This window comes from Natator depressus, chromosome 2, assembly GCF_965152275.1.
Source record: "Natator depressus isolate rNatDep1 chromosome 2, rNatDep2.hap1, whole genome shotgun sequence".
NCBI lineage: Eukaryota > Metazoa > Chordata > Testudines > Cheloniidae > Natator > Natator depressus.
In genome coordinates this window covers 105706121-105720441 of record NC_134235.1, presented here as the reverse complement: position 1 = coordinate 105720441, position 14321 = coordinate 105706121, and the positions used below count along the sequence as shown (strand labels likewise).

Genomic DNA, 14321 nt, shown 5'->3' with positions numbered 1-14321 from the left:
AGGCTAAATTTTGTATTAGATGACAAGCTAATTCTCCTTAATTAAAGTTTGTTTAAAATCTTTATTTTAATTGCAGAGGAAAAATACTGTGTTCATGCCACATGTTAGAGTGCCTCTGAGGATAACTTCATGATCCAACACAATTGATGTATTTAGCTATCACAAGGCTGTAAAGAAATGTACCAAGAAATTTAGCTCTGGGCTGAAAACTATAGGCATAACTAAGGGTATGCTCTTAAACCTTTAGTCTAAAATTTGCTGGAAGTTAATGATAAAATAACTAAAATGTAGCCAATTCTAATAATCAGTGGACTTTTTCCTAAATAACTCACTCTGAATTTTCTCTCTACTGTAAATATTTATGCTTGCTTAAGCCTAGGTTGTTTACTTTATAGCAATGTTACACAATAAAATTAAGATGACAACTCTTGCCTCCATGCCAGTGATGCTAGTCTCCATGAGCCACTTGTTTACATTTTCAAACAAGCACCTTCCTGATTTCTCTTGTGCTGCCCTCATGCATGGGAAGTGCTTCTAAAAATCTTCTGTAAAACCACCTCATTGTCTGCCTTCAACTCCCTCCTTTTAAACTCTCTTCTGCTGTGAGTCCTACCAAAAAATTGACAGTGGTTAGACAGATGGTGTATTGAAACCACTGCCTATCATAGTAGCCAATGTTGTCTCATTATTTCCTTGCACTCCCACTGTCTTTCTGTTTATACCTGCGTTGTGTGTTTGGTCTTTAACTTGGATTTGTAAGCTCCTTGGGGCAGGGACTTCTTATTTTTTATATTGTATAGTACAGTAGTTCATGACTGCAAGAGTAAGCAATATTCATGAAATTTCCAAAATTATATTTATGGCTTGATTATTGAAACCTTATGAGAACAGTCCACTTCTTAACAAAAGGTTAAATCCGATCTCTTTAGTGTGATATAGTTCCAAGTTTGAGCTGCAGTTCTTTAATGCACCCTTCTGTCTCTTCTGTCCTCCAGACAATGCCACAGAAGCAGACTTGTGGCTTCTTAACAGTTGCACGGTAAAAAGCCCAGCTGAAGACCACTTCAGAAACTCAATTAAGTAAGTTGCAATCTTTTTTTCCAAAGAAGCCCAGTAATGTTTGTCAGTGAAAAGTCTGTGGTTTTAAAGGATACCTATTTTCAATCAAAAAGTAAATCCTCCCTAGTGCAGAGCAGAGGAGAAATGTGAGTTTGAGTTTAATGATGATCTGCACTCATCCAGCTAGAATAGATTTGTGATTGGTAATGTGGTAATTTTCTAATAGCTGTTTTGGGGATTTGTAAATGTTCAATAGTGCACTCACTGGGGGGAGACAACCCTCCCGTTACTGCGTAATCCAGGAGTTTCCATATTATTTTTCTAAGAAAGATTTTACAGTGTTTTCTTAAATAATTAATATTTTTTAAAGTGGCATGAATGACTAACCATCTTCCTCCGCCCCATTTTTTTAAAAATGACCATCAGTGCGTTCCTTTAATTAAATAAAATGTGTGCCGCAAAATATTTAGAACTATAAATTTTTGTAATACTTGCATGCAGAGGTATTGCATGGTGGGATATGCAGGGTCTTGTGCCCTCCCAGATTTGCTGCTTGGCTTGTACTGGGGCTTGTACTCACATGGACTGAGCATGCTCAGTAACACTGCCGAAGCCAGCTGCCCTCACTCTGCACCATTGCTATTAGCAGGTAAGGGTTGTCTTTGCTTAAATGTATTTATTATTAAAAAGGGCAAACTGAGGGCCTGCGTTTACATACAGAGCTACAGTGGCACTGGTGCAGCTGCATTGCTGTAGCGCTTTAGAGAAGATGCTCCTAAGCCGATGGAAGAACTTCTTCCATCGGCGTAGTTAATCCTCCTCCCCGACAGGCTGTAGCTATGTAAATGGGAGAAGCTCTCCTGTCGACACAGCAGTGTCTACGCTGGGGGTTAGGTTAGTATAAAAAATCCACACCCCTGAGTGATGTAGTTATACCTATATGGGTCTGTAGTGTAGACCTGGCCTGAGTGTACTATAGGTAACATTGAACTAGCCTTCTGAAAGTATATGGTGTTGTTGTAGATGTGTTGGTCCCAGGGTAAAGTCAAAAGACAAGCCTGAGAGCTTAAATGCCTTAACTTTGCTAGATACTTAAAACCATGGGCTGGATTTATGGTTTATTACACCAATCTATAACCCACTTAAATCCCAACCCCCAGCCTTTTTTTCCTTCCACCCTATGACTGGAGAAGTGTTAACAGATCACTTCACCTTGAATGGTTCCTTGAAATATATATTAACTACTTATGCTAAACACTCTGTTCTGCCTTGTATTTAGCTGTGTCACTGATGTTTCCCAGACCTGAAGAAGAGCTCTGTGTAAGCTCAAAACTTGTCTCTCTCACCAACAGAAGTTGGTCCAATAAAAGATATGCTCTTGCCCACCTTGTGTCTCTACTCTTCTGAAAGACATTTTATTTTAATATATAGCATGTCCTGTCAGTGATGCAGAAAAGTGGCTTGTGGTAGACGACTCGTTAGCTTTTGAGTTCAGCAGAAGTATAGCTTTGATAAGAATAAATGGAAAACCTGAACAGTCACAATTGTGGTGTGTCCAGTGTAAATAAAATGTGTTGTCCTCTATTATTCATAGATTTTACCTTTACTAAACACTCACGTGGATGCTCATGGAATGATTTGTTAGGTGTGGTATGTAGCAGGCTGATGATTGTTGAAAATCTAATTGACAAGATTTCAGAGTAACAGCCGTGTTAGTCTGTATTTGCAAAAAGAAAAGGAGTACTTGTGGCACCCTAGAGACTAACCAATTTATCTGAGCATAAGCTTTCGTGAGCTACAGCTCACTTCATCATCTGATGTAGCTCACGAAAGCTTATGCTCAGATAAATTGGTTAGTCTCTAAGGTGCCACAAGTACTCCTTTTCTAATTGGCAAGAGACCCCTAATTCTTATTAAGCAGCTGGCACATTTTTGGGGAGAGACAGAGAGGGAGTTGTATTGAAACTCTCTACTAGCATTAGCAGCTTCCCAGTGCTATACCCTGCAAGAGAAAAAATTTGCCCGTAGTAGGTGGAACAATTAAAATAAAAAGATTCCTCCTGTACCCAACAGAGAAGTTAATTTCCTGACTGCCAATGCAGTGCACTGCAATAAGATTAGCTTTTTGTGTTGCCAAGAAGAACTCTGTTTCCAGAATACCGGTAGTTAGTGTGCTTTGGGTAATAACTATACCTGAATTTCCCACCATCCCTCCCCCCTGTGGTCCAGTCCAGCAGTTACCAGTCAGGTCTCAGACCTCTAGCCATCACCTGTCTCTGAGCAGGGGCCCTTGTCCCACTCCAGTCTGACCACGGTGTTTTAAGGCTGCACGGCCCCCTTACACTGTGATATCATCAGCATGCCAGTCTGTTTAAAGGCCAGCACCTGTGCTTTGCTTTTGCTCTGGGGGCTATGAAAAGTGTATTGCCAGCAATTACAAGTTGCCACATAGCTCTTTCTAAGCAAGCACATTTATTCGTAAGGTACAAGCATTACAGAGAATACATGTTAAATAAACAAACAATAAATAGATTTAAACATACACTAAACATACTAGGAGTCACCCATCAGTCTTATGGGGCCCTAGTTGGCCAAAGTCTTTTCAATACTTCAGCAAGGGTTGGGGTCTCTTTGGACAGAAGATCTTGTCTGTTTGGTGAATCAGAAAGTGGGCACTGTCAGTTCAAGATAACCATTTTGTACCAAAAGCCCTTCCTTGTCTGTTAAACTCTGAACTAGTATATGGAGACCACCCCAGGGTGTGGTACCTCTCTAGAGTTGTTTAGTCCGTGACTTGTTTTAATCACCCCTCACTGTTTTTAGGTCTTGTAGGAGCGGTGGTAACCCTCCTCTATGGAGTAGGACACAATCATACATAAACCATTATGGTCCCTAAAGATATTGCATGTAATTGCAGTATCTGTAACATGGCAGTTAATGTGCATTGGGTAATAATCTTGTGTTGGCCAACTAAAGCTAACTAAAGATAACTGGTTCTGTGGATGAAGGGAAAGCAGTGGACGTGTTGTTCCTTGACTTTAGCAAAGCTTTTGACACTGTCTCCCACGGTATTCTTGTCAGCAAGTTAAAGAAGTATGGGCTGGATGAATGCACTATAAGGTGGGTAGAAAGTTGGCTAGATTGTCGGGCTCAACGGGTAGTGATCAATGGCTCCATGTCTAGTTGGCAGCCAGTATCAAGCGGAGTGTCCCAAGGATCGGTCCTGGGGCCGGTTTTGTTCAATATCTTCATCAATGGTCTGGAGGATGGTGTGGATTGCACCCTCAGCAAGTTTGCAGATGACACTAAACTGGGAGGAGTGGTAGATACGCTGGAGGGTAGGGATAGGATACAGAGGGACCTAGACAAATTGGAGTTTTGGGCCAAAAAAAATCTGATGAAGTTCAACAAGGACAAGTGCAGAGTCCTGCACTTAGGATGGAAGAATCCAATGCACCGCTACAGGCTAGGGACCGAATGGCTAGGCAGCAGTTCTGCGGAAAAGGACCTAGGGGTTACAGTGGACGAGAAGCTGGATATGAGTCAACAGTGTGCCCCTGTAGCCAAGAAAGCCAGTGGCATTTTGGGATGTATAAGTAGGGGCATTGCTAGCAGATCAAGGGCAGCATTGCCAGCAGATCGAGGGACGTGATCGTTCCCCTCTATTCGACATTGGTGAGGCCTCATCTGGAGTACTGTGTCCAGTTTTGGGCCCCACACTACAAGAAGGATGTGGAAAAATTGGAGAGAGTCCAGCGAAGGGCAACAAAAATGATTAGGGGTCTGGAACACGTGACTTATGAGGAGAAGCTGAGGGAACTGGGATTGTTTAGTCTACGGAAGAGAAGAATGAGGGGGGATTTGATAGCTGCTTTCAACTACCTGAAAGGTGGTTCCAAAGAGGATGGATCTAGACTATTCTCAGTGGTAACGGATGACAGGACAAGGAGTAATGGTCTCAAGTTGCAGTGGGGGAGATTTAGGTTGGATATTAGGAAAAACTTTTTCACTAGGAGGGTGGTGAAACACTGGAATGCGTTACCTAGGGAGGTGGTGGAATTTCCTTCCTTAGAAGTTTTTAAGGTCAGGCTTGACAAAGCCCTGGCTGGGATGATTTAATTGGGGATCGGTCCTGCTTTGAGCAGGGGGTTGGACTAGATGTTATAGCAGCAGACTGAGTGAAATTTGGGAGGGTATTTAGACTAGCTGTTTCTCTGTCGTGTCAACAATTCTGGCTTCAGGTTGCGGTCATGGAGACCTTTGTTTTTTCAGAGTTGAGTAATGAACAGAACAATGACCAGTCTGTGCAGTGCCAGCAAACAGAGCTGTAAACAGAGGCTGGTAGGGGCAGTGTGCTGGGAGAGAAGCTGATCCCTGATTAGGAGGCGGGGCTTCTCTGACTAGGGGTCCTATAAAGGTAACCAGCCAGGCAGGCAGCGGCACAGGAGCCAGCAAACAGAGCTGTAAACAGGGGAGTTTGCGTGGGAGTTCTGTTGGAGGAGAAGGTATTCTGTTGGAGGAGAAGACTAACAGGTCTTAGGTGAGAAGGCTATGACAGATACAGAGGCAGCAGTGGTAGTGACCCAAGCAGGGGAAGATACAATGAAGATGACTGGATGTGGAAGCTACGGCATGTACATGATCCTAGAGGGGGTACCTAAAAAGAGTTTCGTCTGCATGAAGTGCCGCCTGATAGAGCTGATGGAAGAAAAGATCCCGGGATTGGAGATGCAGGTGGAAACTCTGGTTGAGTTTAGAAGGGGGTTCCAGCGGATGATGGAGCAAAGACATGAAGAGGCTGAAGGGAAAAGCTCAGACTTGCAGATGGAAGCAGGATCCCAAAGAACTCTGAGGGGAGACTGCTGGGTGAGGAAAGTGTACAGTGGAAGCATGTGACTAAGAGAACCAAGCAGAGAAAAAGATGGGCTAGTGAAGGAGAAACAGAGCTCAGGAACAGGTTTACGGAGTTGGAAAATGAAGAAGGGGCACAGCAGGTGATCACTGAACGTGAGAGGGCAAGGAAGAAGAGAAGAGCAGCTAGTCCTATACGAAGAGGGCAAGAGTCAATGGAGATAACACCAACTATGAGCCCCAGGAGGATACAGGATGAGTTGCAGAGGATTGCAAGGGACAATGGGAATCGAGAGGACTTGCAGCCAGAGGGAACAGGGGATAGATAGACTGGAGAATTGCACGATCACCAGGAAAAGGCAGGTCTACGTGACTGGGGACTCCTTACTGAGGAGACTAGACAGGCCTGAAACAAGAGCTGATCCAGAGAACAGAAGGGTGTGCTGTCTGCCGGGTGCTAAGATACGGGATGTGGACCTGAGGCTGAAGAGGATCCTAACGGGAGCGGGAAAGAATCCACTGATTGTTCTTCATGTGGGAACAAATGATATGGTTAGATTCTCGCTGGAACGTATCAAGGGGAAACTATGCCAGGCTGGGGAAGACGTTTAAGGAGATCGAGGCTCTGGTGATCTTCAGTGGGATTCTGCTGTTCCTAGAGAAGGGCAACAAAGGTGTGACAAGATTATGATGCTCAACAGATGGCTCAAGGAGGTGCTATAAGGAGGGCTTTGGGATGTATGGCCATTGGGAAGCATTCATGGGCAGAGGACTGTTGTCTCGGGATGGACTTCACCTGAGTAAGGATGGAAGTAGACTTCTAGGATGGAGGCTGGCACAACTTTAAACTAGGAATTTGGGGAAGATGGTTGGGAGATGTCCAGGTAATCTCCACTCCGGATTTTAACATTGAGAGGGAAGAAAACAAAGTCAGAGAGGATACAGCTGTGGGTAGGAGAATGGACACAAGGAGGAAGGGTAGTGTACATACCAGTCTAATAGGTGATACTGGCAGTAGAATGTCTGTGCCTAATTGGGTAAACAATGTGAGTGAGGCCTAACAGCAAAAATTAAGATGTTTGTACACTAATTCGAGGAGCCTAGGTAACAAAATGGAGGAACTAGAGCTACTGTGCAGGAAGTGAAACCAGATATTACAGGGATAACAGAAACATGGTGGAATAGTAGTCATGACTGGACTACAGGTATTGAAAGGCATGTGCTGTTTAGGAAAGACAGAAATAAAGGCAAAGGTGGTGGAGTAGCATTGTATATCAATGATGAGGTAGACTGTAAAGAAATAAGAAGTGATGGAATGGGTAAGACAGAGTCTGTCTGGGAAAAAATCACATTGGGGAAGAAAGCTACTAGAGCCTCCCCTGGGATAGTGCTTGGGGTGTGCTGTAAACTGCTCGGATCCGATCTGGATATAGATAGAGACCTCTTTAACCTTTTTAATGAAGTAAATACGAATGGGAATTGTGTGATCATGGGAGACTTTAACTTCCCAGATATAGACTGGAGGACAAGTGCTAGTAATAATAATAGGGCTCAGATTTTCCTAGATGCGATAGCTGATGGATTCCTTCACCAAGTAGTTGCTGAACCAACAAGAGGGGATGCCATTTTAGATTTCATTTTGGTGAGTTGTGAGGACTTTGTAGAAGAAATGATTGTAGGGGAAAACCTTGGTTCGAGCGATCATGAGCTAATTCATTTCAAACTAAATGGAAGGATAAACAAAAATAGGTCTGTGACAAGGGTTTTTGATTTCAAAAGGGCTAACTTTAAAAAATTAAGGAAATTAGTTAGGGAAGTGGATTGGACTGAAGAACTTGTGGATCTAAAGGCGGAGGAGGCCTGGAATTACTTCAAGTCAAAGTTGCAGAAACTATCAGAAGCCTGCATCCCAAGAAAGGGGAAAAAATTCATGGGCAGGTGTTGTAAACCAAGCTGGATGAGCATGCATCTCAGAGAGGTGATAAAGAAAAAGCAGAAAGCCTACAAGGATTGGAAGATGGGAGGGATTAGCAAGGAAAGCTACCTTATTGAGGTCAGAACATGTAGGGATAAAATGAGACAGGCTAAAAGTCAAGTAGAGTTGGACCTTGCAAAGGGAATTAAAACCAATAGTAAAAGGTTCTATCACCATATAAATAAGAAGAAAGCAAAGAAAGAAGAAGTGGGACCGCTAAACACTGAGGATGGAGTGGAGGTCAAGGATAATCTAGGCATGGCCCAATATCTAAACAAATACTTTGTCTCAGTTTTTAATGAGGCTAATGAGGAGCTTAGGGATAATGGTAGGATGACAAATTGGAATGAGGATATGGAGGTAGATATTACCACATCTGAGGTAGAAGCCAAACTTGAACAGCTTAATGGGACTAAATCGGGGGGCCCAGATAATCTTCATCCAAGAATATTAAAGGAACTGGCACATGAAATTGCAAGCCCGTTAGCAAAATTTTTTAATGAATCTGTAAACTCAGGGGTTGTACTGTATGACTGGAGATTGCTAACATAGTTCCTATTTTTAAGAAAGGAAAGAAAAGCAATCTGGGTAACTACAGGCCTGTTAGTTTGACATCTGTAGTATGCAAGGTCTTGGAAAAATTTTTGAAGGAGAAAGTAATTAAGGACATTGAGGTCAATGGTAAATGGGACAAAATACAACATGGTTTTACAAAAGGTAGATCGTGTCAAACCAACCTGATCTCCTTCTTTGAGAAGGTAACAGATTTTTTAGACAAAGGAAACGCAATGGATCTAATTTACCTAGATTTCAGTAAGGCGTTTGATACCGTGCCACATGGGGAATTATTAGTTAAATTGGAAAAGATGGGGATCGATATGAAAACTGAAAGGTGAATAAGGAACTGGTTAAAGGGGAGACTACCACGGGTCACACTGAAAGGTGAACTGTCAGGCTGGAAGGAGGTTACTAGTGGAGTTCTTCAGGAATCGGTTTTGGGACCAATCTTATTTAATCTTTTTATTACTGACCTTGGCACAAAAAGCGGAAAGGTGCTAATAAAGTTTGCGGATGACACAAAGCCGGAAGGTATTGCCAATACAGAGAAGGACTGGGATATCATACAGGAAGATCTGGATGACCTTTTAAACTGGAGTAATAGGATGAAATTTAATAGTGAAAAGTGCAAAGTCATGCATTTAGGGATTAATAACAAGAATTTCTGTTATAAACTGGGGATGCATCACATGGAAGTAACAGAGGACGAGAAGGACCTCGGCGTCTTGGTCGATCACAGGATGACTATGAGCTGCCAATGTGATATGGCCGTGAAAAAAGCTAATACGGTCTTGGGATGCATCAGGCGAGGTATTTCCAGTAGAGATAAGGAGGTGTTAGTATCGTTATACAAGGCACTGATGAGACCTCATCTGGAATATTGTGTGCAATTCTGTTCTCCCATGTTTAAGAAAGATGAATTCAAACTGGAACAGGTACAGAGAAGGGCTACTAGGATGATCTGAGGAATGGAAAACCTGTCTTATGAAAGGAGACTCAAAGAGCTTGGCTTGTTTATCCTAACCAAAAGAAGGCTGAGAGGAGATATGATTGCTCTCTATAAATATATCAGAGGGATAAATACTGGAGAGGGAGAGGAATTATTTAAGCTCAGTACCAATGTGGACACAAGAACAAATGGATATAAACTGGTCATTGGGAAGTTTAGACTTGAAATTAGACTAAGGTTTCTAACTATCAGAGGAGTGACGTTTTGGAATAGCCTTCCAAGGGAAGCAGTGGGGACAAAAGACATATCTAGCTTCAAGACTAAGCTTGATAAGTTTATGGAAGGGATGATATGATGGGATAGCCTAATTCTGGCAATTAATTGATCTTCGACTAGCGGTAGATATGCCCAATGGCCTGTGATGGGAAGTTAGATGAGGTGGGATCTGAGTTCCTCCAGAGAATTCTTTCCTGGGTGTCCGGCTGGTGAGTCATGCCTACATGATCAGGATTTAGCTGATCGCCATATTTGGGATCGGGAAGGAATTTTCTTCCAGGGCAGATTGGCAGAGTCCCTGGGGGTTTTTTCGCCTTCCTCTGTAACATGGGGCATGGGTCACTTGCTGGAGGATTCTCTGCACCTTGAAGTCTTTAAACCACGATTTGAGGACTTCAGTAGCTCAGACATAGGTTAGGGGTTTGTTACAGGAGTGGGTGGGTGAGATTCTGTGGCCTGCGTTGTGCAGGAGGTCAGACTATAGACGATCATAATGGTCCCTTCTGACCTTAAAAGTCTATGATGATTCTATGATGATATACGTTCAGGGAAACAATCACTCCGCTTGATAAGGTTCTTCTGTCACAGGAAAGATTCTGCAGCTTGGAGCTGAATATTGGATGCTTGAGTTTCAACTAATACACTGAAGGTTATACAATTGCTAATTTTCATCATACACACACATGGTCAAGTTTTATGGCTTCTGCAACAGTTTCTCCCATCTGTCTTGTCTTTGCATATACAGCTTATTGGGAATGTCATTGATGCTAATCAGTGGCAGCACATCCCCACTTGTGGTTAAAGGAGAAATGACTCAAAAGCAGATAACTGACTAAGATTATATGTCCAAAGAATATGATAGAAACCACCCATGGCAGTGGCAAGCTGATTACATAAAGGTATCTGTTTTTTTTCTAGGATGCTAATTTGGAGATTTTCTCTGGCAGCCCATATTATTAAGACCAGTTCACTAAGCTCTATGATAAGAGTCACAAAAGATATGCTTACAGGAAAAGGGCAAGAATTTTTTTAAAATGACTAAATGGAAAGGTTGAATGGGTTATTTGAGCCAAACAAATTATGCTTCGGAAGATGGAAATCCATCCCAAGAGAAGTCAATAGAAAGGAGCATAAAACAAAGCAGGTAAAATGTAAACTGGAAATTAGGAGGGGCAAGATGGAATTTGAAGAGCAAATCGTCAGACACAGGAAAAAAAACAAGTAACAAGAAATTCTTTAAATATATATAAGCAGATAGCCTGCAAGGAAATTGCTGAATCTGCTTGACGTTGACGGTTAAGGAGAAAGGGAGCAAGAAAGGAGGATAGAGACATTGCAGAGAAGATAAAACAGTTTGTGTACTTGCACTACAATGGGACAGCATTCTGTGGCAATAACCCCTATATTCTGCTGCATTGTTAATTTATTCTGTCACCGTGAAATACCCTTCATTCCCAATCTTTAGTGCTCCCCTCGACTCATGATTGTGTGCTTGTGCACACAAAGCTGTGGCTCATAATTGAAAATACTCATTGGTTTAAAATGTATCAATAATTATTTTAGGGAAATTTCCACATTTGGGGGTAGGCGAAGAAAATGTGTATTTGCCATGTTGTTAAAAAAAATGATGCATGTTTGAAATTGTTGAAGGATTTGGAATGGTACAGTAAGTCTGGAGGGGTGCAGTGGGGATGGATTAGTGAGCTGATGAGGTAGTTATAAGAAGGTGATATATTTGTAGGATATCTGTGCAATTTATCACAGGGATATTGCTTCCACATAAACAGAAGTAAATAGAAAGGAATGATGCACCTTTGGCAGCCTCCTCTGCCCATGCTAATTTGAATACATTCAAGTATCTTTTCAAATAGGCTACAGTACTCTATAGCACAGGTACCATGAATCTTGCAAAGAAATATTGTCAATGCCATAATAATTCAATATAGTGAACTGCAGTGATATCTTCAGTTTATTTAGACGATTGTAACGTACAGTGCGCTTAGTCCTTATGACAGATGACTGTACATTCCACTTTTGTAAAGGGAAACCATGCCTCACCAATTTTTTAGAATTCTTTCAGGGGATCCACAAACATGGACAAGGGTGAGTACTTGGATTTTCAGAAAGCCGTTGACAAGGTCCATCACCAAAGGCTCTTATGCAGAGTAAGCAGTCATGGGATAAGAGGAAAGGTCCTTTCATGGATCAGTAAATGGTTAAAAAGACAGGAAGCAAAAGGTAGGAATAAATGGTCAGTTTTCAGAATGGAGAGAGGTAAATAGTGGTGTCCCCCAGGGACCTGTACTGCGACCAGTGCTCTTCAACATATTCACAAATGATCTGGAAAAAGGGGTAAACAGTGAGGTGACAAAGTTTGCAGACAGTACTAAATTCTCAAGATAGGTAAGTCCCAGGGAGACTGCAGAGAGTTACAAAAGGATCTCACAAAACTGGATGACTGGGCAACAAAATGGCCGATGAAATTAAATGTTGTTAAATGCAAAGTAATGCAGATTGGAAAACATCCCAACTATACGTACAATGATGAGGGCTAAATTAGCTGTTACTACTCAAGAAAGAGATCTTGGAATCATTGTATATAGTTCTCTGAAAACATTTGCTCAGTGTGCAGCAGCAGTCAAAAAAGCTAGTAGACTGTTAGGAACCATTAGGAAAAGGATAGATGATAAAACAGAAAATATCATAATGCCACTGTATAAATATATGGTATGCCCACACCTGGAATACTATGTGCAGTTCTGGTTGTCCCATCTCAAAAAAGGCATATTAGAAATGGAAAAGATTCAGAAAAGGGGAAAAAAAATGATTAGGAGTATGAAACAGCTTCCATATGAGGAGAGGTTAAAAAGACTGGGACTATTCAGTTTAGAAAAGAGATGACGGAGGGGTGGGGAGGAATATGATAGAGGTCTATAAAATCATGAATGGTGTGGAGAAAGTGATTAAGGAAGTGTTATTTACTCCTTCACTTAACACAAGAACCAGGGGTCACCCAATGAAATTAATATGCAGAAGGTTGAAAGCAAACAAAAGGAAGCACTTCTTTAAACAACGCACAGTCAATCTGTAGAACTTATTGTATGGGGATGTTGTGAAGGCCGAAACTATACCTGGATTCAAAAAAGAACTAGATAAGTTCCTGGAGGATAGGTTCATCAATGATTATTAGCCAAGATAGTCAAGGATCCAGTCCCATGCTTTGGGTGACCCTAGCCTAGGCCTCTGAGGCCTGGGCTACACTTTGGGGGGGGGGGGGGGATTGATCTAAGTTACACAACTCCCATAGCTGAAGTCGACGTACTTAGATCTACTTACCGCGTTGTCTTCACTGCGGTAGGTTGACTGCTGATGCTCCCCCCGTCAACTCCGCCTATGCTTCTTGCTCCAGTGGAGTACCAGGGTCGACGGGAGAGCGCTCAGCAGTCAATTTATCGTGTCTTCACTAGACACGATAAATCTACCCCCCACTGGATCGATCGCTCCAAAGGTAAGTGTAGACATGGTGTGACTGTCAGATGCTGGACGACAAGGGATGTATCACTTGATGATTGCCCTGTTTATTTCCTTTGAAACATCTGGCATTGGCTGCTGTTGGAAGACAGGATACTTGGCTAGATGAATCATTGGTCTGGCCCAGAATGGCCATTTTTATGTTCTTATATTCAAATATTTTCACTAAGCTTAATTTTTAATAAAATACATCTTAAAATAAAATATATTTTTTTATAATTTTTAAGGAAAAATATTTAAATCCCCCCCAATCTGTAGTATTTTAGTTAGAAATTGGATATTAGATTTAGAATTTATTTTTTAGGCTATGGCTACGCTATGGACCTTACAGCGGCACAGCTGTACTGCTGCAGTTGTGCCACTGTAAGGTCTCCTTTGTAGCTGTTCTGTGCCGGCATAAGAGCTCTTTCCAGTTAAACTACCCCCAACGAGTGGCAGTAGCTATATGGGCAGGAGATGCCCTCCTGTCCACATCAGTGCTTTGGTAGGTGAAACTTTTGTGTCTGGCAGGTTTTTTTGACTGAAAAAGGTTTTGCCGACAAGTGCTAGTGTAGACAAAAGCCTAGTTTGTCACTGAATAGTATACTACTATTTAGATTCACTGTATTAATTTATTCTACCATGATTGCATCATTTTACCATCAGGAAAAAAGTCATATATTAAGTTCTAGTTTGCTGAGTTTTAGTTATTCTCTAAAGACTTGATAATCATCAAAAAGCTTCCTCTTTCTGCGCTGTTAAGAAAAAGATTCATTAAATGGCATTTCTTCTTACTGCAGGAACTTTTTATCACATACCATTATCTCAGAAGTGTTAAAATGAGTAATGAAAACCATCAGCCTCTACTAATATTTTCAAATGTCAAAACTTAATTCTGTGGAGTCATTTTCACAGTGTAGTTACTATTGAACCTCTTGACACAAGTGAAAGATTACTTTTCTGAGAGTTTAGTAAGAAACATTGCCTAGCACATCCATTAATCAGATTATATAGAAAGTAAGCCAATTATGTTGACACATTTTTGGCATTCATTCAGTTTAATGCAATCAGATTGCCTATAGATTTGCATGGCCTTTTGGACATCCAGGTCTCAGCTTGTAAAGAGCTGACCATTTTAGAGTT

At 41.7% G+C, this 14321-nt stretch overlaps 1 protein-coding gene across 1 annotated transcript in view; it reads left to right on the top strand.

The window, feature by feature from the left end:
• CDKAL1 (CDKAL1 threonylcarbamoyladenosine tRNA methylthiotransferase) overlaps positions 1 to 14321 on the top strand; it is a 657626-nt gene that overhangs the window by 127493 nt on the left and 515812 nt on the right. Inside the window, exon 5 of the mRNA XM_074944791.1 lies at positions 996 to 1080. Coding sequence (XP_074800892.1) covers positions 996 to 1080 — 85 coding nt within the window. The remainder of the gene's footprint in view (positions 1 to 995; positions 1081 to 14321) is intronic.